This window comes from Mauremys reevesii, linkage group 6 (assembly GCF_016161935.1).
Source record: "Mauremys reevesii isolate NIE-2019 linkage group 6, ASM1616193v1, whole genome shotgun sequence".
NCBI lineage: Eukaryota > Metazoa > Chordata > Testudines > Geoemydidae > Mauremys > Mauremys reevesii.
Window position 1 is genome coordinate 90,861,869 of NC_052628.1, and position 24,166 is coordinate 90,886,034.

At 41.4% G+C, this 24,166-nt stretch overlaps 2 protein-coding genes across 8 annotated transcripts in view; one reads left to right on the forward strand and one right to left on the reverse strand.

Moving 5' to 3' along the window:
• PTAR1 (protein prenyltransferase alpha subunit repeat containing 1) overlaps positions 1–7,792 on the reverse strand; it is a 54,939-nt gene extending 47,147 nt beyond the window's left edge. Inside the window, exons 1-2 of one of the 3 annotated variants that reach the window (XM_039545871.1) lie at positions 7,656–7,792; positions 315–484 (exon numbers count right to left, since the gene is read on the reverse strand). In XM_039545871.1, coding sequence (XP_039401805.1) covers positions 315–423 — 109 coding nt within the window. In that variant the 5' untranslated portion in view covers positions 424–484; positions 7,656–7,792. Of the gene's footprint in view, positions 1–314; positions 485–7,112; positions 7,417–7,655 lie in introns of those variants that run through there. The other 2 variants (XM_039545870.1, XM_039545872.1) reach the window with 2 other exon arrangements.
• Positions 6,650–22,710, forward strand: LOC120408696. 5 transcript variants are annotated; one of them, XM_039545866.1, is made up of 14 exons: positions 7,533–7,607; positions 8,997–9,073; positions 10,602–10,834; positions 10,943–11,071; positions 12,551–12,637; positions 13,050–13,341; positions 14,291–14,573; positions 14,733–14,969; positions 18,463–18,539; positions 19,243–19,347; positions 19,440–19,651; positions 19,992–20,156; positions 21,427–21,556; positions 22,136–22,710. In XM_039545866.1, exons 3-13 carry the CDS (start codon positions 10,608–10,610, stop codon positions 21,548–21,550), a joined length of 1,938 nt encoding a protein of 645 aa, XP_039401800.1. In that variant the 5' UTR covers positions 7,533–7,607; positions 8,997–9,073; positions 10,602–10,607; the 3' UTR covers positions 21,551–21,556; positions 22,136–22,710. The 5 variants fall into 5 exon arrangements, with proteins under 5 accessions (XP_039401801.1, XP_039401800.1, XP_039401799.1 ...); XM_039545867.1 differs by lacking the exons at positions 7,533–7,607; positions 22,136–22,710 and adding an exon at positions 6,650–6,745 and having other exon boundaries at positions 21,427–21,672; XM_039545865.1 differs by lacking the exon at positions 22,136–22,710 and having other exon boundaries at positions 21,427–21,672.
• Positions 22,711–24,166: the final 1,456 nt, after the last annotated feature.

A 24,166-nucleotide genomic window follows, 5' to 3' on the forward strand; every position in this document is an offset into this window, starting at 1 on the left:
ACCAAGAGCTATATATCACCAGTCTTCTGACCAAGGAGAGTTAGATAAAATTCCCTCCAACACAGTAACATTTCTCCGGAATTAGGCAAAGGAATAGTTTCTCTCTCTACACCACTTACAGCTTGGGGACAAAACATGAATTGGAATCTCAACTAGGTAGAAACAATTTGCAATTTCATCTCCCCCTCCCCATTTCACTAGGTTATTCCAATACACTACCAAGTATACATTTAAAGTGGACTGTGTTGTATCAGAGATGATCAAAAGCTACATACTAGGAAACATACAGGAATTCAGTCAATTAAGTAACTTACCATCTTTGTTCAGCCATTGCTTTCTTTGTCTATAGAGGAGGAGTTTGTTGTGGACATATGGCAAAAGAAGCTTGACACACCAACTCTCCACGCCAAGCTTGTTTTCCATCAGGACTATAGGGCTCCGGTTATACCTGGCTTCAGGACAGGGTATTAACCCAATTTCATCTCTTAAAAATAAGACACAAGTAAAATATAATTAGACTTTTTGCTTTTACCAGTTATTAGTTAACAGTCTGCCTACTTCTCCCATTCCACTTAGCCCATATTTCCCCCCCTTTTCTGATTTCTATGTCTTTTACCTCTGCCCGCCTTCTTGGTTCTTGAACTTCAGATGTGAGAACACACAACCTGGAAGCTTCCCAGACATCCCACTTAAATATGCCTTCCTAACTAAATGCCTCATGCAGTAAAATTAATTTCACAAATAAGCTTCTTAAAATCTCTCTCAGACTCTATGAAGAGGGCAATGGGGTAAATTTTTTACCAGCTACATAAAGTAAGAGGCAGTGGTTGCAAATGTGAGGACCTCAGACATCTACAACAGAGCCCATAGCTATCCCCTTATCTTTTAGAAGAAAGTGCTCGGCAGCTCAGATCATTGAAGTGATCTAGCTAGGCAACTTGATTCATGATAAAGCTTTGCATCCTGGAGTGTGTAGTCTCCACAGGCTGAATCTCTGTTCCAGTATATGAAAATTAGATGTGGCCCTTGAGCAAACTTTTGTCAACCTTGCATTGAGGGAATATATATTCTTGGCTTCAGCAGGAGACCAAGTTATATACTATATTTATTCATATGGACAAGATATACGTCATAAACCTTGCAAGCCTGTCATGCAAGTTTACCAGCATATGCTCAAAACCCGCCCCTCCAAACCCTACATGTCAACCTTTTACCACGATGAGAGGAGGAAAAAAAATATACAAAAACAAAAAATAAAATAAAAAGACACTCTTATTTATTCACTCAACCTCCCAGCCACTCCACAAAACAAAAAAAATTCGTTCCAGGCAAAAAGAATTGCAAGACTACTTTATATACTGTAACAACAAACAGGTAGGACTTGTTCACGGTTGAATAAGCGAGTATAAGACATACCAAGTTTAGAATGTAAACCAGCAAATAAATGTGTAAAATATATGGATGTCAGTATAAAGAACTGAATAAAATTATAGTTCAATTTAAAATCAGTTTATCCAATAACTATACAAGCTACCACAAGTTAGAAGAATTAATGTAAGTTTGAAATTGTGTTTTGGAATGCAAGTAGACTAGACTGCCATCAATTTAAGCAGCTGTGTTATTGTAGATTATAGCAAGTTTTAAATATTGGAAGGGACATCCAGAGTTTTGGAATGTCTACACTACAGCCCTAAGTTGACCTATATTAGATAATTATTACAATATATATATATATATACGCAATAATTATTGCAGTGGCTGATGTCCATACTATCCTCCTGCTGTCAGTGGTGTGCTTCCTCAGCAGGAGCACTTCCACCAACTGAATAGTGGCAGTGAGAGCACGGCTTACTGTTGGGAGCCCAACTGCCCCGCCCAGGCTCTCTGCTCCCCGCTCCCAGCTGGGAGCAGAGGCCAGCCGCCCAGGCTTCTTGGCTCTCTGACTGGGCAGCCTCTGGGCAGGCAAGTGGTGAAACTAGAGTTTCTTTTCATTAATCCATTGTATTTGTTTAATTTTGGAAACAGAAGACTTTTTCTTTCTAACTGTAAGAACAATAGGACAATGGAACAGATTGCTTCTGGAGATTGTGGAAGCGCCTTCACTGGACGTTTTCAAAAAGGAGGCTAGATAGCCATCTGTCTTGGATGGATTAGACTAGTGGTCCCCAAACTGTTTACCTTGCGCCCCCACTTCCCCATCCCTGTATACCCCACCTCCACAAGGAGCCAGGCCACAGCTCCAGGAGGGGGGATGTGGACAGGTGTAATGGGGCCGGCGGCTGGGTCCCCAGGCACGGGGCAGCACTCTCTTCCTTTCCCTTGTGTGGGCTGGTCTGGGCCCCAACCTCATCCTCTCAAATGTTACTCTATGTTCCTCCGGAGGGGAAGGGGGTGCACCTACGGTGACCAGATCATAGAAATGAAATATTGGGATGCAGGGGGGGCGGGGGGAGAGGAAGCCGTTTCGCAGGGGCCGGGGAAATTAGCAGGCCCCGGCCACACCGCGGCCGCTGCCCTCCCCGCGGCCTCAGGCACATGCGGGGCTTCCCACCACCCATCCGGGAAGGAGCCGCGCCTGGAGCGCAGCCAAGCGGGAGAGGCGCAGGGCTCCGGACCCCAGCAGCAGCAGGGGAGAGCAGCTTGGAGCCGCACGAGTGGGCCATGTAAAGTTTTATCGGCTCTCCCCCCTCATCCTGGCTCCTCAGCTGAGCCCCCCCCGTCTCCCTCCTGGGGGAGCAGTCCCCTTGCCAGCCCCCTTTGCCTGCCTGGTGCTGGAGCTCATACTCACCACCAGCTCCAGGAACTGGAAGCCGCACCTGCTACCATTACAGCTGCAAGCCTGGGAGGGAGGAGGAATGCCGCTCAGCCGGGGGGAGACGGGAAACTCGGCTCCTTACCTGGCCTGCGGTGGCCGGTGAGACATGCTGGCGCAGGGCGGGGACGCTACCCCCATACAGGGGTGAGGAGCCGGCCGGGGTCCCCCTCGAGCCAATAAACTTTACCTGGCCCACTCACGCGGCCCTGAGCCACTCTCCCCCACCACTGCCAGGGTCCAGAGCCCCGGAGCCCCCCCATTTCCCTCCAGGCTTGTGCCACCATTACAGCTGCAAGCCTGGGAGGGAGGAGGAAATTAAATGCCATGTGCTTGGGGAAGAGGCAGGGCCAGGGCGGGGATTTGGGGAGGGATCCAATAGGGGAAGGAGGGGGCGGAGTCGGGGTGGAGGGGGCGAGAGTCCCTCCAGGAGGGCAAAATTGCTTGTTTGTTCAGTGTCCCGACCGCACATGGGTCGGGACGCACATGGGTCGGGACGCGGGACAAACAAAACGAACAAACAAACAAACAAACATCGGGACAGTCCTGATAAAATTGGGACGTCTGGTCACTCTAGGTGCACCCCACACATTGAAGACCTCTAGTTTAGACACAACAAATTTTGCATCTTGGCAGGGGGGTAGACTAGATGATCCTTGCAGTCCCTTCCACCCTCTAATTCTATTAATCTAACCAGACAAGACAGACAAAGGAAGTACTATTACACCATTTAATAGGTGGGGAACTCAGACAACAGAGATAAACTGAATTGAGCAAGGTCACATAAGGAGTCTGTGGCAGAGCCAGCAATAGCACCCAGATTTCCTGAGTTCCAGTCCAGTGCATGACCACAAGCCAAATACTGCAAATGAATTTTGCCTAGAAAAAAAGTGGTCAAGACTTCAGTTAGACATCACATTAACAAAGCCAAAACAGGAGAGCAGAATTAGGACAAGGATAGTTCCCAACTTTCTGGGACAGAAAAAGTATTCCTCTTCACCCATCATCAACTGTAGCCAGAAAAAAAAGTTTGAAAATCACTGAAGAAAAATTGTTGATGCCTGCAACCAAATGGAGCTGGGGATGAGGGGTTCGGGCTGTGGGAGGGCCTCAGGGCTAGGGTAGGGCGTTGGGGTACAGGAGGGTGCCAGGGATTAGGGGTTTAGGGTGCAGGCTCTGGGATGGGGCCAGGGATTAGGGGTGTATGAACGGGCTCCAGGTTTGGGGGGGGCTCAGGGCTCGGGCAGGGGATTGGGGTATGGGGTTACCTTGGGTGGCTCCTGGTCAGTGGCACAGAGGGGGTGCTAAAGCAGGCTTCCTGCCTGTCCTGGCACTGCAGACCGCGCTGCACCTCGGAAGTGGCCAGCAGCAGGTCCGGCTCCTAGGTGGAGGTATGCAAGCGCCTCCGTGCAGCTCTTGCCCGCAGGCACCGACCAATGGGAGTGCAGAGCCTGTGATTGGGCAGCACGTGGAGCTCTATGCCCCCCAGGAGCCAGACCTGCTGCTGGCCGCTTCTGGGGCACAGCACAGTGTCAGAACAGGTAGGGACTAGCCTGCCTTAGCCAGGCAGCACCGCCAACAGGACTTTTAACAGCCCTTTCAGTGGCGCTGACTAGAGCCGCTATGACCCAGTGCCTTACATTCCGCGACCCAGCAGTTTGAAAACCACTGCCCTACATCACCAAGATTGCTGGACAGGACACCTCTTTGTAAAAACTAAGGCCCTAGTCTTACAAACACTTAAGTGTTTGTATAATTTTGCTGATGTGAGCAACCCCATTTGGCTTCAATGGAACTACTTGTGAGTAATGTCATACACAAGTTTAAGTGTTCATATGTCTGGGGCCAAAGAAATTTTGCAATACATTTTACAAGTTATACAGATGCTCAAGAATGGAACATAATATGCAGAGACATTTATATTTCAGTAAAAAAATTAGGCTGACTCAGCAAGACAAATCAACATGAGTCTTAGGTTGGATTTTTAATTACATAAGAAATAAAAAGTAAGTTTGCTTAAAAAAAAACAAAACCCCTTTTCCTCCTAATTAATTAAAAACCCAATATGAGAGACAACAATTCAGTTTTACATTCAGCTTAGAACTTTACTTTTTGTTGTCTCTTAGTGAATTTAGTGCCCAAGAAGCCTACCTGAATTCTTGAGAGGGTGGGTGTTGACCTATCCAGAATGAAGGGCCCATCCACTCAACTGTGTAAGGATCAAAGGTTCAAAAGAAGAGTACCAGATGGGGTCATGAATCAGAGAACCCTGGGCAGTGTCACTGCTCTGTGAAGGAGTTGGTGAACACTGTCCAGAGGAACTCTGCCCGAATGTGTGAAAAGGGTAGGAAAAGAAAGAAGACTCCACAATCACTGATCACCGACCCTGTTGAGCATCACCCATCCATTAGTCCAGGGACTTAGTTTAACCTTAGCACTGGCCAAGATGAGGTCTTTAAACTTGGTGAGGCCACGGATGGAGTACCCAGAAATGTGAAGAAAAATGAAGCCAGATTCTCAGCAGAAGGTTCTGGAGGAGTAAGAAGATGGGCTGCAACCTGGCAGACTGGAGGTAAGCACGTGCTAGGGTCTCCTTCTCACGGCAGAAAGGGTACGCATTGGGGGGCAGGTGCCTATGTTCATCTTAAGAAGCTTGACAATCTTGGGCACAGAAGTCCCTTCTTTATCTATAGAACAGTTATAACAGCAGCAGTAGCTTTCCCACACTGTCCCACCAATAATGACCTGCAGGGATCACACTTTAGCGTGCTATGTTAGGTCAGTATCAAAGCGCACAAACTTTTACTTCTAACCTACTTTTCTCCATGAAGGCAGACGGCAACAGCAGCACATCTTAACAAGATAAGTGTTTGAGTCTGGTACCACTGAAATCAAAGGGAGTTTTGACAGCGTAGAATGTGAAAGAAGCAAGAGCCCTTCTTTAGGTTGCAGACAAACATTAACTGTTTACTGTGCATTATGCCTCACAACCCTAAAGGGAAAGTGGATGGCTAAATCTAGTTTTAAAAAGGCTTATTTCTGACAGCACCCATATGCTATGGTTTAAAGCCTAGCTACCTGCCAACGCCGCTAACCACATTTATGTAATCCTAAGGATTTCTGTCACCTAGAGGAGAGTTATTGTAGCTGTGCTGGTCCCAGGACACTGGAGAAACAAGGAGAGTGAGATAGTATCTTTTACTGGACCAATTTCTGTTGGTGAAAGAGACTGGCTTTTGAGCTACACAGAGCTTCAGCCCCAATCCTATAAACGCTATGTGAGTGGACCCCTGAGCCAGGTAGAGTCCATTACAGGATTGGGGCCTCAAGGAGGCACGGTCATTTCAAAATTTAGATTTCTTTAACATTATCTAACATTAAAGGGAATGTTTCCATGCATTTAGAAAAAAAAATATCCAGTGGAAGATTCCTCCCACTTAATACACAAATAAATTCTCTCATATTATGTTTACAAATAATGGACTATTTCACCCCAGTGCTGCACAACAGACTGTGTCAATCCAACAGAATAAAAAACAACAGTGGAAAGATCTATGATTTTTATATTGTGCCTATCATCATGGTATGTAAGAGCCACACACAATCCCAGAAGAAATACTTTCTACTATTCAAGATGAGCAAATAAATAATCAAAAAGCATAAATAGTGATGCAAAAATTAAATATTTATAATTTGTCCTGTTTCAGTAATCAGAGATGTTTTTAATAACTGAGGTTAGGAAAGCCATCAGAATAATAACCGGACGGTGTCCCTTTAACCTTACCGACCTCAGGTATGTCGAAACTGATGCAATAAGCCAAGTTTACATGACTGCGAAAGACGTTAACCTAATTATGGCCGGCGCCTCGGGGAGTCAACAGATCCAGAGGCCACCCACAGCTGACTTCATCTGTGCGACCTTGGGCGAGACAGGTGAGAAGGGGACTCCTGGAGTAGGGTCCTTACCCCTCTGGAGCCCACTTTCCCCAGCTGCCATGCTGGGATCACCTCCCTGGCGGGGGTGGGGAGAGGCGTCAGCAGCGGTGTCTGGGAAGCGCTCAGAGCCCCTCGCAGAGAAGATGCTGGACCAGGGCAAGACTCACCGGCTGGTTGTCCCAGCCAGGGGTGCTCGTCCAACGCCGGGGCGAGGGGCTGGCGAGAGGGGCGGCTCACCCCCACTTTGCTGAGGCCGGGCGCTGTCCCCGGCCGGGGCAGCAGCGGCCCCAGAGTTGAGGGTACTGCTGCCCCTGCCCCGCACGGGACAAACGGAGACTTAGTCGGCGCCGGCGTCTCCACTTACCCCTGGGGGGCTGCCCCGGGGAAGCTGGAGCCCGGCAGCCGCCCCTCTCCCCCGCAGCCCGGCGAGTCCCCAAGCCGCACTCACATGTGGGGGTTCCGCTTGAAGGCGTTGTTAAGGTCCTTCACCACCCGCTGCACCAGCACCGCCACCTCCTCCGGGGACTCGGCCATCTTCGGCCCCCGCCACCGAGCGAGGCTGGGCTAAAGCGCTTCCGGGTCGGCGGCCCAGCGAGGAGGAACGAACCGCTCCCTGGCAACGGCGGCCACCCCGGCCGGGCGGCGGGACAGGCAGGCAGGCTCGCCGCGCTCAGCCAGGCTACCCCCCCCCCCCCCGCGCTCCAACGGCCGGGATCAGAGCAACGGGGCTTTAAAAGAGCCGCGGAACCGCCTGGGCTCTTCCGCCAACCGTCCTGAGCCTGCGGGCCTCCCCCGGGTGTGCCTAGCGTGCCTGGGGTGGAGCTCGCCCTGGCACCAGCCTGACACCGCAACTGCACAGGCAAGGGCATGTGGCGGCTTGACGCGGGGATCCGGAGGAGACGGCTACCTGCGAGGATGAGGCCGTATTGTAGCTTGTACCGACAATTAAAAACCAAATCCCGTGTGTCCTCTGGAGGAGGGGCGCGGCGCAGCCTGCAGCCCTTGCTCTGCAAACATCTGTGTGCTTCTGTTTGCGGACAGGAGTAGTCCCATTGACATCAGGGGGTAGCTCGCGTGGGTAAGGTTAATGAGCACAAGCATACGCGTTTGCAGCAGGCCCCCTGCCTCTTGTAACGCTTGCTTCGTGCGCGCTGGTTTTTGTTTCACACGCAGGCTTTCTTTCCCAAGCTGTTTAAAGGAGGTGTGGGGGGAATCATAGCTATATATCGGCAAACATCTTCATCGCTGAAGTGAGACCCTTCTGAAAATGCCCTTAAAATTAGTTCAAAATAGGACTTGGCTGGTCTGTCTATTTTGCTGACTTTAAATGGCCCTGATGATGCTTCTAGTTGAGAATTCTTTTAAATAGCTACTCAGTGGTTCTCAAACTGTGGATCAGGACCCAAAAGTGGGTCACCACCCTGTTTTAATGGGGTCGCCAGGGCTGGCATTGTACTTGCTGGGACCGAAGCCCAGACCCACCCCCCGGGCTGATGCCCAGTGGCGAGGCTCAGGTTACAGGCTCCTCCACCTGGGACTGAAGATCAGGCTTTGGCTTTCAGCTCAGGCAGGCTCAGGCTTTGGTGTCGTCCCCTCCCCCCTTGGGTCATGTAGTAATTTTTGTTGTCAGAAGGAAGTTGTGATGCAAGGAAGTTTGAGAACCCCTGAGCTAGGTAATTCTGTCACTTTAAAATCTTATTTAGGGTACCAAATAGATGTTTCTAATCTTTCAATTTTTTTTTAAAGTTTGACGATCAAGTTTATTTTCCAATATTACTATTAACTTGGAAAATATGAAACATTTTATTGGGATGTAATAGAAACAAACGAGTGCCTTTTGTTTACTTCTCTGTGGGCTATAGTGAGAGAAATAATTGGATTGCGGATCACATGTTTTTGTGTCAACAGCTTATATTGGCATCGCAATGATATTTACTTGAGGAAGGAAATCATAGGTTGCTGTAGTAAAATATATTGAAAATACTAGCAGTTTTATAAAAAAAGAGAAAACCTGATAATTTTTATAGGATAGAATCTTAGTATATTTTGCTATGGCACACATCACCAGAAGGCAACATTACTGTTGGACCTGTTCTGTACATGACAAACTCAGAATTTAAACACTCTTCTTGCTTGCCCTGTCCATTAAATATTAGGGGGGGTGGGATTTTTGATACTGTTTTATCTGTTCTCTTAAAAAATGTTGTGCTTTAAGAATATTTTATGATTATCTTTTTTCCTGTTCAAGGTATGGTGTAAATAATACTAAGCATTACTTTACCTGTGGTCACTTTGCATGCAGCTTCCATACAATCCATCTTCTCTGTAAGTACAATGTTGAAAAATATTATAAATTGCATGCAGTAAAGTGATGTTGAATACCTAAAACATTATAATAAAACATATCCTAAACCTAAACCCTACATTTTTCAAAATGTCTCAAAAATATAAACCATTATCGAAACAAATCAGAAAAAACAGTTTGATCTACATAAGTAAAAAATATTATCACAAAACAGCCAAACAGTGTGAGTTCTGGGATTCTTAATAAGTAGTCACAGACAAACTTTTTTTACTCCAAGATTTTCATTGGTGAAAACAATTTCCATAGGCAAACAAAAACCACCCATTAAACAAGCAAACTTACACTGCCACAGGCATACCAGATGTCATGTTTCAGCCTACTTTTTATTGCCTCAAAAAAATTTTAGGCTTAACTGTTGTCATTGTCTGAATTTGAGAATATTAATATAAAAGGCATAACATTTGCCTTTTAATATGGTTCATTTTCATCTCCTGGTTATTTATCCTCTTGTTGCCTTGAGCTGTGTTACAGTCCAGGCCATCCTTCTGCTGCAGGATACAAGTAACTATTTGTATTTAGAGTTATCCAGATCCTGAGAGAGAACATTTGGGCCCTGGCATGGTAGCACTTGAATCAGTTTCACACTTGATATACAATGTTGACTGCATTGTCCACTTGGAGTTGAGATCACTTCCTTTTCTGCTGGTGTTGAATGGCCAGTCCAGTTGCTCACTCAAGTCAGTAACCCATACAGGTCATGCATACACACAGACACTAGCCTGATCCTGCAAACACTTGCTTAAAGTTAAGCATGTGTGAATAATCCCATTGACTTCAAGTTAAAGTTAAACAAGTGCATAAGTATTTACAGGACAGAGGCGTTTGGTATAATGTGCACATAAGAACTTTTAACACAGGTTAATATGCTTTACATTCAAATCTTTGGTTACTGTTGTTTTAAAATAATTAACTGTTTGTTCCCTTCCCTTCAGTTCTTTAGTTTGACATACAAACGAGCAACAGTCATGTTAATGTGCACTTGCTCATTTATATGTAAAACTAGCAAGTTATACATTTGTTATTCTAATAGCCAATCTAATACACCTCTACTTGGTTATAACGCGATCCGATATAATATGAATTTGGATATAATGCGGTAAAGCAGAGCTCCTGGGGGGACAGGGCTGCGTGCTCCAGCGGATCAAAGCAAGTTCGATATAACACAGTTTCACCTATAACACAGTAAGATTTTTTGGCTCCCGAGGACAGCGTTATATTGGGGTAGAGGTGTACCTAAAACATAAGGGCTAAACTGTGCCCTCCAATATACATGTATATCTCCCATGGACTTCAAAGGGAGTTATGCTCACTTATCTGAGGGTAAAACTTGGCTATAAATGAAGATTTTAACCTTAACTCTACACCACAAATCTATTGTATTTTGTTGTCATTTTCCAAAAATTATAACTTGCTACTATTATATAGCCTGTAATGACTAAAATTGAATGTTATTATTAAATTAAACTTTAGTCCTCTATCATTTGAAAGCTTGCAATGTCGTCATCATCATCCTCTTCATCCTCACCATCACCACCACCAAGGCGACCTGGTAGACCCACCATATATTCCCCATTAGAAAAAAAGAGGAGGAGAAAGAGTCTAGAGAGAAAAAGGGCTCAATCGAGGATATGTATAAGAGAACAAATAGGACGATGGATGTCACTTAGGGAAACGCTTAATGTCTTCTCACATGCTGAAGTTGCCAAGTTTTTGCTGGACTTGTAAGTAATTCAAATGTCCTATATATTAAATATCATTATCTAAACAGAAATGTGAATTTTATTCTGATTGGTTTACTTTTGATACTTTCATCTTATTTTGTAATATAGATATGACAATTATGAAAACCGAGATGTGTGCAAGGAATCAGAAGTGAAAATACAGGAAGCGGATGGAAACTCAACATTAAATGCAGAAAAGGATGTGCCAGAGATCTCTCTAATAGCAGGCACTGAAAGGTGACTTAAAATCTTTTTTTATTTTTTTCTGTTTTTTCCATGAAATTGTGTAAAAATAAAAAACAGTTGTCAGTGAAATAACTCCCATTCATGTGATTATTCCTCTAGGCCAGGGGTTCCCAAAATTGGTTCGGGGCTTGTTCAGGGTAAGCCCCTGGCGGGCTGCGAGACCCTTTGTTTACCCTGAGTGTCCGCAGGTACGGCCGCTCGCAGCTCCCACTGGCTGCAGTTCGCTGTTCCTGGCCAATGGGAGCTGCAGGAAGCGGTGGCCCACCAGGGGCTTACCCTGAACAAGCCCTGAACGGAGTTTGTGAACCCCTGCTCTAGGCCATGGTGCCACTCTCCTCGTGGGACTGCTCTATTGTGGGCCAAAGCTAGGTTGATGTATGTGTGAGTGGTTGGAATTAGGATCTTAGTCCTGCAAGACATTGAGCAAACTAAGCTGTAGGATGAGTCCTGTCAATTTCCTTGTAAGTTAAGGGAGCTCAGCACCTTGCAGGTCTGAGTCCTTAATTTGTACTAATGCAGCCTATGGATAAAGATTTATACAGCACTGTGAAGATACAAATAATTACATAAGTACTGAACATTAGAGTCCTTTTTCTTCTCTCCCACATCTCTAATCTCTCCGAATCGCTCCCTTCTCCATCACCTCCCTAGCAAAATGCCACAGAAGGCCAGCAGGCCTGCCTGGAATTCCATCCTTGATCTTAGATAATTAGTCCATTCTGCTGTGTCTTCCAAGAAAGTGGAGGTTGCTCTATCCTTTGCAGTCAGGCCTCAACTCAGTAGGACATTCTGCATGAGAAGAAGAAAAGGACTTTGCCTTCTAGGACTCATGTAATTCTGGATAATGTGATATTAGTCTTGCCTTAGCCCAGGGGGATGGACAAGATGACCTCTTATGGTGCCTTCCAGACCTACATTTCTATGATTATATTAGGAATTTTACATAATATTTTACAAATTTGAGTTAAGTGTATGGAAGTCCATAAATATTCTATATGCTAATTTTAATTTTCAAATAAGACAATGAAATTTAAAGCACATTTACATTCAGTGCAAAAGAGATCAGAATAAATAGTTCTGTTGTCCAATTAATGGATTATAATTTACTCACTTTTCAGTGATTGACCCTCCTGTCCTTCAAAGTATTTATGAACGGGACTTCTTTTGTGCATTAACTTATTGCGTACAGTTCTTTTGGCCAAAACTTTAAAATCATGTGTGAATTCACTATGGAAAGTGTCTATACTAAAAGTTCAGTGTTGTACAATTTGCATTGCAGAGGTCCAATGCTTCACATCTGAAGGCATGGTGGGTTTTTTTGGATGGTTTGCTTTATTATTTTATATAATGAGATGATGTAAGTAGCTGAGAAACTTGCATCTTGATTATATGGTATATCCATGGTTTGCTACAGAGTGAAGAATCTCTTATTTTAAAATGTTGCTTCTTTTGGCTAAATTTATTTAACAGATTGCTATGTGAAAATTTAGAGGATGAATCTACAGAAAGTTCAGGGGAAGAGTGTACTATTGATAATGAATATGACCTTTCTAAAAGGTAAGTGTATTTTAAGATACTATATTGTTGTTATATTTGGTATCACAGTGTACTAAAACTGGAAGTACTAAATAAAAAAGGTCGTATATACTATTTACCATCCATCCAAGTTGTTTTACAATTAAGCAATGTTACACAGCTTGTTAGTGACTTAGACTGGTCTGATTCATAGTAATGTTCACTTTCTAATTCTTATGCACTGAAGCTCTGCAGTGTAGTGTTTTAATCTGTTCTTATTTAAATTTAAAAAACTAATTCATATTAGGCTTTCGAAAATCTTTTTTTTTTCCTTCTACGTTTACCTTTTTTAAAAAACAGCAACACCTGAACCCATTTTTTTTCAGGGTCTAAATAACTGTCTTAATTCATGTGTTATATTTATAATGCATTGTAATTGTCTGCATTTGTTTAGTTTTTCTTCAGTTAAACACTTGAAAAATGTGTCTATAGCAGAGGATATATTGGGTATTACAGATGAATGTGATGATGGGTCACAAGGTGACTTTATAGAAACCTTTGAGGAGACAACTCATGATATGACTTTGGATGACACCCAGGATATTTCTCATGAAAAAATTCACATTGTTTATGAACGATCCCTTCTTCAACTAGCCAAAAAAATTGTTATACCAAAGTGTATGTATTGTGCTGGTGAAGTTGATATTTCTGTACAGCCTGTTTCCTCCTGTGTGCATTTGATATGGGTGAGTAATATACCTTGTAAATGTGTCTCTCTCTTGCTAACTAATTCTCAACGTGTTAATAGTAGTTTAATTTTCCATGGTCCTGATCCTGCAATCAGATCAACATGTGCAGAGTCCTGTGGAGTTTCACTGACTTAAATGAAACCCCGTGCCTTCTGCACAGTATCCCTTTGAAATTAATTACTTCCACAAAGGTCAGCCCACGTGGGTCTAATTGCAGGAGTGAGACCTCAGTGTTTATTTTTAATATCCTCGGACCTGTTTCTGCATATCCTAATTTGGTCAATAGTTCTCACTTGCTCAAGTAATCATATTGAGCCCAATGGGATTACTCAGATGAGTAAGGACTACTTACGTGAGTAAAGATATGCAGGATAAGTCCCTATGTTTTCTGATGTGAGATTTTCTGTGTCTTATTTTATCATATATAATATCCTGTCATTGAGTGGACATATTTAAATAGGGTCCAAAATGTATATATTGTAAAGTCAAGCTTTCAAAAAACTGAAGATCGATAAAAAAATATTTCCAGAATAAAAAAAATGAAATAAGCAAATATTATTCCTGCAGTCTCTTTGAAAACTTGGCGTTGCAACACTAAGAACTGGAAAAGTGAAGGTGACTGTTTAGAAGAAGCTAAATGAATTCATTGATTTTTTTTTTCATTGTTCCGGTTGAGACACATGTAAACTGTAAATAAAAAACAAATTGTAATGAGTTCATTGGATTTCTAAAGTTATTTCATTTTTAAGGAGTTGATAGTAATATATGTAAGATAGTTGGTTATCAGTGTGTTGTTTTTTTTTAATTAAAAGTGCCCCTTAAAACTATCCGTATATTTCTAGATCTAATTTTTAGTCTTATGGCATGTTATAATGCAAACAATAAGTACATGGCCTCACTTATTTCTTTTTGTTTTATTCTTTTGCTTAATTTTCAACACGTCTAGAAATGTAGTGCAGGACATATAGCATTTGAATGGTCTTCTCAACCCTTGGTAAAAGGACAGACCCATGCAGGAGACCTTGCTTTATCTGCTGCAATCATACTGTCAGGAAACAATTTTGGAAAAATTTCACAAATGGCAAACTTTATGAAGTTGACATTCATAAGTGCAAGTACATTCTTCAGAATGCAACGTCACTTTATTGTCCCAACTATAGAATCCTTCTGGTGTCGAATGAAGCAACACATTTTAGAGGAACTACATGGGAAGGAAGTAGTCCTTATGGGTAAATAAAGCATTTCAAAACTTAATTGTTTTTTGGATACCTCATCCAAATTTGTTCCTTAATTTTTTAAAAAATATTCTTACTACATTTATTAAAATAGGTAACCTCGATTTTATTTCTCTCAGAATAAAACTTTTCTATTTAATTCTTAATGTGCAGGAGATGGACGCATGGATGGCCCTGGCCACTCTGCACAGTATTGTGTATACTCATTCATGGATTTAGAAACTAAACAAATTTTAGCTATTGAAATAGTGGATAAACGCAAAACGCAACTGAACTCCCCATTTATGGAGAAGGAAGCCTTTAGAAGAGGATTACAAAAATTGTTGGATGAACAACTAATAGTCAAAGAAGTGGTTACTGATTCACACACTCAGATCTCTGCTTTGATAAGTAATTATCATTCTTAACTTCTTACTAAGGCTCTACAAAACTCTAAGTTCTAACAGTATGTCTTGATAATTTAGGCCCAACATTTGACTTTCCTGAAAAATCATCTCTTTGAAAATATCCATTGGATTTTCAGTTTGTATTTTTAAAAAGAAATCCATTATACCAATCTCTGAAGAATGAAAACTGCAGTTCCATTTTTTGTGTGACTAATGCAAAAATAATGGTTACTAATGTTGCTGTCCACTATTGGCTTCCACTAGTTTACTAGCTAGAGGTCAAATTTCTTCCCTCAGAACTGGGAGTGCAACTCCCAGTAATGTCAGTTGGAATTGCCCATAGATATCTGGAGAGAGAGTTTGGTCCTAGCAGCCCAGATTTTGCTTTTAACAAATAAGTAATTATTACTCACACAAGTAGTCCCATTGACTTCCATAAAACAGTTTCTGTAGGAAAGGATTTCCAGCATTTGTACTTAACACTGTTCATAAAGCACTGCTGAACTAATCAGTGATACTAGTGTATAAACAAGGAAATAAATAAAAAACAGCATTTTAATGTCAGTCTCTTAAATATACAAGGTAGGAATAATCAATATTTCCCAGATAGGAAGGACATAATCAGTAAGGAAAGACACTTCACTTTCAAGTTTCTAAAAAGTTTTTTCTGGAGATGGTTGAAAAATGAGGAGGCTTTCTATGGTATTTATTTTTGGCAGAAATTCAAAAATTAAAACTGCTGCTGCGCTGTCTCATGAGAGCTGTAGTTTTGGCTCCTCAAGTTCTCATTCTCCTCTAAATACCCATAGGCAGACCATTTCATCATCCTATGGTGTACTGAGGTCTTCCTACTTGGAGAGAGGAAGTGGGTGTATTGCAACATAGGAGTCTCTGGCCATGGTGCATTGTGTGGTCTGGCTGAAAGTGTGGCCCATACAAAAGAATGGGGACATGAGACAACCAAAGTATATCTCCAAGGAGGTACTGCAGGAGCATTCCTAAATCAAGATATTTTGTTTTTCAGCCAAAAAATTGCAATTTTCTGTGAGAAAAAAATTTAATCAAAAGTATACAATTTGCTTTTGAAAAACATTTTTAACAGAAATTTTTCCACCAGTTTTAAAACTCTGTTGTTGTCAATGTACTTTTAAGGCTTACTTCTGTATTACTTTTCTACTATATTACTTTGTGTTATCTGACTAGTTACATAATTAAAGTATAATGTATTTCAAGCCATACATAAGGGTCAAAATTAGGGCTGTCAATTAATTGCAGTTAACTTACGCGATTAACTAAAATACCATAGTGCAATCTCTATTGTGAAAGTGTAACTTACAAATGTAGATTTTTTTGGTTACATAACTGCACTCAAAAACAAAACAATAAAACTTTAGAGCCTACAAGTGTACTCAGTCCTACGTCTTGTTCAGCCACTCAATAAGACAAACAAGTTTGTTTACATTTATGGGAGCTAATGCTGCCCGCTTCTTATTTACAATGTCACCTGAAAATGAGAACAGGTGTTTGCATGGCACTATTGTAGCTGGCATTGCTAGGGATTTATGTGCCAGATATGCTAAACATTTGTATGCCCTCTTCATGCTTTGGCCACTATTCCAGAGGACATGCTTTCATGCTGATGTCGCTCGGTTAAAAAAAAAAAAATGCATTAATTAAATTTGTGACTGAACTCCTTGGGGGAGAATTGTGTATCTCCTACTCTGTTTTACCTACATTCTGCCATATATTTTGTGTTATGTCAGTCTTGGATGACGACCCCGCACGCTGTTCGATTTAAGAACACTTTCACTGCAGATTTGACAAAATGTAAAGGAGGTAACAATGTGAGATTTCTAAAGATAGCTGCAGCACTTGATCCAAGGTATAAGAATCTGAAGTGCCTTCCAAACTCTGAGAGGGGTGAAGCATGTTTTCAGAAATCTTAAAAGAGCAACACTCCAATGCGGAAACTACAGAACCCGAACCACTGAAAAAGAAAATCAACCTTTTGTTGGTGGCATCTGACTCAGATGATGAAAATGAATGTGCGTCAGTCCGCCCTGCTTTGGATTGTTAATGAGCAGAACCCTTCATCAGCATGGAAGAATCTATTCTGGAATGGTGGGTGAAGCATGAAGGAACATATGAATCTTTACAGCATCTGGTACGTAAATATCTTGTGACACTGGCTACAACAGTGCCATGCGAACGCCTGTTCTCACTTTCACGTGACATTGTAAACAAGAAGCAGGCAGCATTATCTCCTGCAAATGTAAACAAACTTCTTTGTCTGAGCGATTTGGCTGAACAAAGAAGTAGGACTAATTGGACTTGTGGGCTCTAAAGTTTTACATTTTTATTTTTGAGTGCAGATTTTTTTGTACATAATTCTACTGTAAGTTCTACTTTCATGATAAGAGATTGCACTACAGTACTTGTATGAGGTGAATTGAAAAATACTATTTCTTTTTTACAGTGCAAATATTTGTAATTAAAAAATAAAGTGAGCAGTGTACACTTTGTATTCTGTGTTGTAATTTAAATCAGTATATTTGAAAATGTAGAAAACATCCAAAAATATTTAAATAAATGGTATTCTATTATTGTTTAACAGTAATTAATCATTATTTTTTTATAATCACTTGACAGCCCTAGTCAAAATCTATCCAATGGTTCTGGTGATGTAAATCTTGGGAAAAAAATTAAAATGGTTTGTAGATGTTGTCAGAATCCCCAAGTGGAATAATAGGTCTAACTTTTTTTTTTCTGTCAATATGCCTACGCTGCCCCCCCCCCCCAAAAGTATGTTTGTTAGCTAACTCAGGTTAAAATAGCAGTGAAGGCACAGCAGCTTGGCTTTTTAATTTGGATGAGAATCTTAAATTCAAACTCAGGCTCCCCTAGAGACTTGAACTTAAACTATTAAAAAGCCATGTCTTCACTGCTGTTAGAACCCAAATTAATATTGCAATTTTTTTCAGAGTAGACATCTTATATTTTTTGGGTACAGTGTCTAATGCGGGTGGAAATCTGTGATACCTCTAAAAATCACTAGAAGTGCTGAATCTTGATAGAGTGCTGATGCTTGTAAGTTGCAGGAGCTGTTATGTATAATTATGTAAACAATCTTTTTACAATTAAGTTTTCATATTGCTGTCCAAAAAGGACTGAAAACTAAATTGTATTTGCTTTTATTTTAACTGGCATTATAAAATGTACTTTTAAAAAATTATATACTCTTCTGCTATCAGACATTTGTGTTCAGCAGGCTTCTGTGCTTAACATTGTGTATGATCCAGGTGTGTTAAACTGCTGTAGTGATCACTGAGCTTTAAATCAGTTGTGTTTTATATGCTCTGCCAATGTGCGTTTGGGGAAAATTATGATAAATGAATCTGGAAAAAATAAAATGTTTAATTTTACACAGGGGCTGTGAATAAACTGAACAGCAATGAAACATTAATCTAATTATCATGTTTGGTTTTTTTTATCCACAGCAAAGAAATTTCCCTGTATAATCCATTCATATGACATATGGTGTGGTGCCAAAAATCTTGGAAATAAATTAATTGAGGTAACATTTCTCTGAGTACAGAATAACTATATATTTTGTAGCTATTTGTAATGGTATAATAAAATTGATCATAGTACATTCATAACACAATATTTGGTTTAATATCTCGGGGATTGACAGTAAGATATAGAGTCTTTAGCATTCTATTACTACTGACCTGTTATCTCTAGTGGATATGTGGTCAGCTCTGTGAAATATCTATGATGATCTCAGTTAATTTCTATGGGGCAGATCCTCAGTTGGTGTAACTTGTCATAGCTCTATTCACTTTAAGTACCACTGAAGTCATTGGAGCTATGGCAATTTACATCAACTTAGGATCTGCCTCTCATTGTCCATAGCAGAAAACCCACCATGGTTGATCCTAAGTGGCCTCCATTTTTGCGGTCTCAGGATACAGGCAAAAAATTAATGGCTTGGAGATGAACTAATCTCTCATCATTAGAGGTGTTTTTTTTTCTATATTGGGCACATCAGTTGGGCAATGTGGGAAAGCTTATATTTCCAATATCTCTGCTGTGTTATTATTATGATAGTTTATATTATGGTATTGGCCAGTATTTGGAGGTGCTGTACAGAATACAGGAAGACACACTCTCTGCCTACAGAAGTGTTTACTATATATAATTTCAGTAGATAAGTAGAGGACGCACACACGCACGCCATTTTGTTTTTAATAGTTATGCATGCCTTTATTTTTCAGGCTAGCAGACAGAAAGATTGTCGCCGTCTTTTACAATGGTGTTCAGATATTGTCAATTATTTCTGGTTTTGCTGCAAGGAAGCAAATTCATATGAAAAATTTATTGTAAGTTGTAATTTAGAGTCAAATTGTGATATTCCAATACACTTTTATTGCAGTGAATTACATTTTATCATCATGGTTTCTTAACATTGTAGGGAATGTGGTGTGGCTTAGTTCATCATGTGGTCAATGAACATCAGTGGGCTAGTGGAAACGGCATCACTGAGGGACGGTGCAAACATGGTCCTCAAATGGATGAAAGAGAAAAGGAATGGCTAGAAAAGGGAAGCAAACCTCACACTGAAATGTGCAGAATAATTTTGGATAAAAAGTTTCTGAGAAACATCCCATACTTTCTACAGTTTAGGTATAACTAATTTGAATTGTGGATGTTAGGCTGTCTTTGTTTCCTCCAAGTTATTCTCTTCCCTTCCTACTAAAAATGAATGTAGACTGTGTGCCAAAAAAGGTAGTTTTGCATATATACACTCTCATTTAGTAATGAACTAAACTATGTAACACAGTTGAAGCTAAGTGAATTTTAAATGTAACAATTGTAATTTAAGAGGAAAAAAGTTACTTGCTAATAAAAGTCTTTCTACACTTCATTAATATTTATGTGCTAGTTATATAGAGTGTGTTCCTGATAATGTTAGTAATGTGCTAAAGATGTTTTTGAAAAACAAATCATATTTATTTTTATAAAGATCCACATTTGATCTGGAACAGTTTCAGCAGCATGTGCATATGTATGCTCCCAAAAGATTTGAATACACCTATACAGTGTACAGAGCAAGATGTTTTTTGGCTGCTATTGATTACAATATGCATTTGAACCGGCAAACCATGCACAATCAACAGAATCAGTTAATGTAAGTCTGTTACTTCACTAATCTGTTGTTTCTTTTTTTAGTTAATAGTTGCAGTTAATTATCATTTGCTCTAAGAAATGAGCTTGTATTATTACCTACAGCATTACACATATTTCTTGCTGAGTTCAGGGGAATTATGCCAGCAGAGAATTTGCTTTTTTCTGATGTTAATACAAAGTTCAGGATTCTACATAATTTGCATGAAAGAGAGAGAGAACACACAGCTAGAAACGATTCAGCACTTGGACAAGTATGCTCAAAAAGTGCATGGTTCAGCCACAGTCTCAGCCTGTAATAGCTAGTATGAACCTATGATGCTCACTTAGGGTACGTCTGCACTATCCGCCGGATCGGCAGGTAGTGATCAATCCCGATCGCTCTGCCGTCAACTTCGGAACTCCACCACGGCGAGAGGGGGAAGCGGAGTTGACGGGGGAGCGGCAGTGGTCCACTTGCCACCGTCCTCACGGCCATGTAAATCGACCTAAGATATGCCGACTCAGCTACGCTATTCGTGTAGCTGAAGTTGCGTATCTTAGGCCAGGTCTACGCTGGGGGGAGTAGAAGGGGGATCGACCTAAGAAGCTATAGAGAAGTAGTAAATGCAACCAATTGCTTTTCGACGTTCCTCACATGGTATTTTTGTCGGTCAATTTTATGCTGTGTTTGGATCCCCTGCCCACCTCAGTCACTCCTTTATTCAATAATTGCTCAGCTGCAGCACAGAGAACCTTTACTACGTGCATCTGACGAAGTGGGTATTCGCCCATGAAAGCTTATGCTCCAGTACGTCTGTTAGTCTATAAGGTGCCACAGGACTCTGTCGCTTTTTACTAAGTTTGACTCTGCAGAATGTCTTGAAGTTAGTCTCAGAAAAGTCACTACACATAGGCCTCGCTGAGTGTGTGAGCACGAATATGAGTAGAGGGGGAATGGGTATGTGTGAATATTCTGTCTTGTATCACTTGATGTCAGTCTTTTCCTCGGTGTAAATTGGTGAAGCTCCATTGACTTAAATTGTAAACAAAAGGATAGAGACTAATTACATTTTTGCAGGCTTTTAGGGTCTGATCTTGTAGCCCTTTTACTACACAAATTTCCCCACAGAAGTTAGTGTGTGAGTAGAGTTTGCAGGACTGAGGCCTTTAATTTATACATACTGATGGATGAAAACATGTATTTCTATAATTATCTTGTATGTGATGTTTATTAAATTCAGCATTTTTTCTCCTAATAAAACATTCCCCCACCCTTTTTATTTTTATAATAGATACCGTAGAATTTATCACAGGAAATCTGGGAGATGGACCTTGGTACCCAAGAAAGAAAATAAGCATTATGTATATACTGATGACATAATGGAGGAGATATTTCAACGCCGTTTGGGGATGTAGCAAGAGGTCCTGAAGGCAAAACCTCTGAAACCAAATATTTCAAGACTGATTGCAAAATGAATTATACTAATTAACCTTCTTTCACAATTAAAAAAAAACTTCTCCAGGCTTATTTATTGGAATTACCTATGGTAATGCTTGATTATTTAGGAGAATATAGTTATTTTACCTCTTATTCTTGGGGAGGGGGAAGTGAACTATTTGTAGCAGTATTAGTATCCATTTCTGGTGGGGCTGGTTAAATCAAGTTATAATAACTTGCTAACCTTTTTATTGTGTCTTCTTAATTTTGGGAACAATGTTTCTCAAAGACTAAAACTACTTTTTGATAAAAGTAATACGCACATTGTTTATGTATGATAAATTGTTCTCAGTGTGAGTTATGTCATAGATCAAACTTTTGTATTTATTTCAATTAATCAGTGTCATTAAATAAAAGGATACTGTTAGGTCTGTTGGGCCCAAAATGTCATTTACCTTAACATTGTAATAATTTGATGATGACTATGAATTTACATAGTGGTTTTCATTTTTGCATTGTTTTACTAATATGTAATTAATCCTTACAATTCCTTTGTGGTTTAGGTGTTATTCTACTGGTGGGAAGCTGAGAAAGGAGTTAAGGGGCTTGTCCAAGGTCACAGAGGGACTTGGTGTCAGAACTGGAGCAGTCTGGAATGTATACCTCTTCTCTAATGTGGCAGTTTCTCAAGATTTAAATTCTCTGTTTTAAGTACTTCATTTTATATGTCTCTAAAAATGTGATCTGCCTCTGTACATAGATGACATTAATTTTATCATAATGTGATCTATTTAAGTTTTTAAAATTACTTATGCAGGGCGCTGGAGAGAGATGCACAGGTAGCACGTTTCTCATTTTGATTTTTCTATGAGCTAGTGCTGCACTAATATGAGGGTGACCCCTTTCATAAATTTTAGTACATGTACACACATACTTAACATATTTCCTGTATATGAAACATGTTCTTTCCAGATGAGTTTGGAGTCTGATTGTGTGGTCAGCCTAGAAAGGGTGTGTTTTTTGGGCTTAACTGGGGCCCATGGGAGCTTTGAAATGTCATGTTTGGCAGGGATGTGGCAATTTGAGAGATCTGTACAAATAAGTGTCCTCAAGACTTTAGAGTAACAAAAAAAACCTCCTTGCAGAACTGAAAGTCTCTTTTTTTACCTCCCTTTGACTAATATTTTAATCTACCTGAGTCATCTTGGTACCATGCCAGAAATCCTGTATGAAAGTATTATTTAACACAAAAATAATTTAAAAATTAAGTCCATGCAAATAATAATTTATAGTGGGGATAATTAATTGATAGAATCATAAAAATAAAAAAGCCCCACTCCTGCAGTTCACTTTACAAGGGTACTCTGTTATGTCCATTGGTTTCAAAACTGTGAATATGATTGCCATCCTTGCTCTGTATTTTCAGAGGCACAAGTACCAAGGTGCAGTTTCAACAACTGCTTCTATTTTTTAAAGTTTTATTTTGGTTATATTTTTCTATCCAACAAAAATTTAGTAACAAAGGTGACAGATGCTCCAGACATTTTTGCTGTACTGTATTATTGCTGTGTACTTTATTTTTCTCTTAGTTACTGTGACGGGTCTGGTACCTCAGCACCCCCTGGTGGCAGGGGCGAGCTGGGGCCAAGCGCCGCACCACTCCCTTGTTCTTCGGTCTGCTACTGGTAACCGGCTTATTACGGCCTAGCGGCCAGAGTCCAACAACCCCCTTCTTCGGAGCAGGGTAGCACAGCCTAGCGGCCGGAGTCCATAGACACCACCTTCCGGAGCGGGATTCAAGGGGTGGGGTAGGGGGACTCGGGCCCGCCCTCTCCGCCGAGCCCCAACCCAGGGCCCTGATTGTGGCAAGCTCTCCTTGCTTTCCCCCCCCCCCACTCAGCGGGGATCCACCCGCAACACGCCGAGCGGTGCTGCAGCTTTAAGGCTGTCAGTCTCAACGATCCCCTGGGTCACTTCCTACCCTGTCTAGCCAGATGTCGGCGTTGTGGGAGCGGTTCCCCCGTAGGTCCCTCCCAGCAGGCATCCCCCTCCGTCCCCGGGGTCTCCGGTACGGCCTCTGCTCGGCTGACGCCCCAGTCCAGGCACGCTGGTTCTCCTTCAGCAGGAGCTGACAATCTGCATCCTTCTCCCCCAGTGGTCAGCCCCAACTGAGCAGACCTGCAGGCTTTTATACCGGTCTGCCAGTTGGAACACGCCCAGCAGAGCTTCCTGGGCGTGGCTTCCTCTGCTAGCAAAGAAGGGTTAACCCCTGCTGTACCAGTGCGGGGCTGTCCCACCCCGTCACAGTTACATATAGTACATAGTATACTAAGTGCTGAATATTAGAGCAGTTTAAATACACACTTTTCAGCTGTTCAATGGGGCAAACAAAGTTAATTAACTTAGTCAGCAACATGTTTAAATATTTAAAGTGCAGCTCTAATCTGGAAAGTGAATGAAAATGGAAGCATCTTACTCAACAGATCTGCACCCTGAATGTGTTCAGGGTTTTATTTGACCACTTTAATGACAAAAAGTAAGTGCCCATTACATTTCATTCCCATTATTCCAGCAGGGCCAACATAACTAAGAAG

Bases quoted from the DNA above. Each gene is read 5' to 3' on its own strand.
- LOC120408696 (XM_039545867.1), top strand. From the start codon at position 10,608: ATGTCGTCATCATCATCCTCTTCATCCTCACCATCACCACCACCAAGG. The intron at 14,970-18,462 runs GTAATTATCATT...TTTTATCCACAG, and splicing joins TCAGATCTCTGCTTTGATAA to CAAAGAAATTTCCCTGTATA. The intron at 19,652-19,991 runs GTATAACTAATT...ATTTTTATAAAG, and splicing joins CCATACTTTCTACAGTTTAG to ATCCACATTTGATCTGGAAC.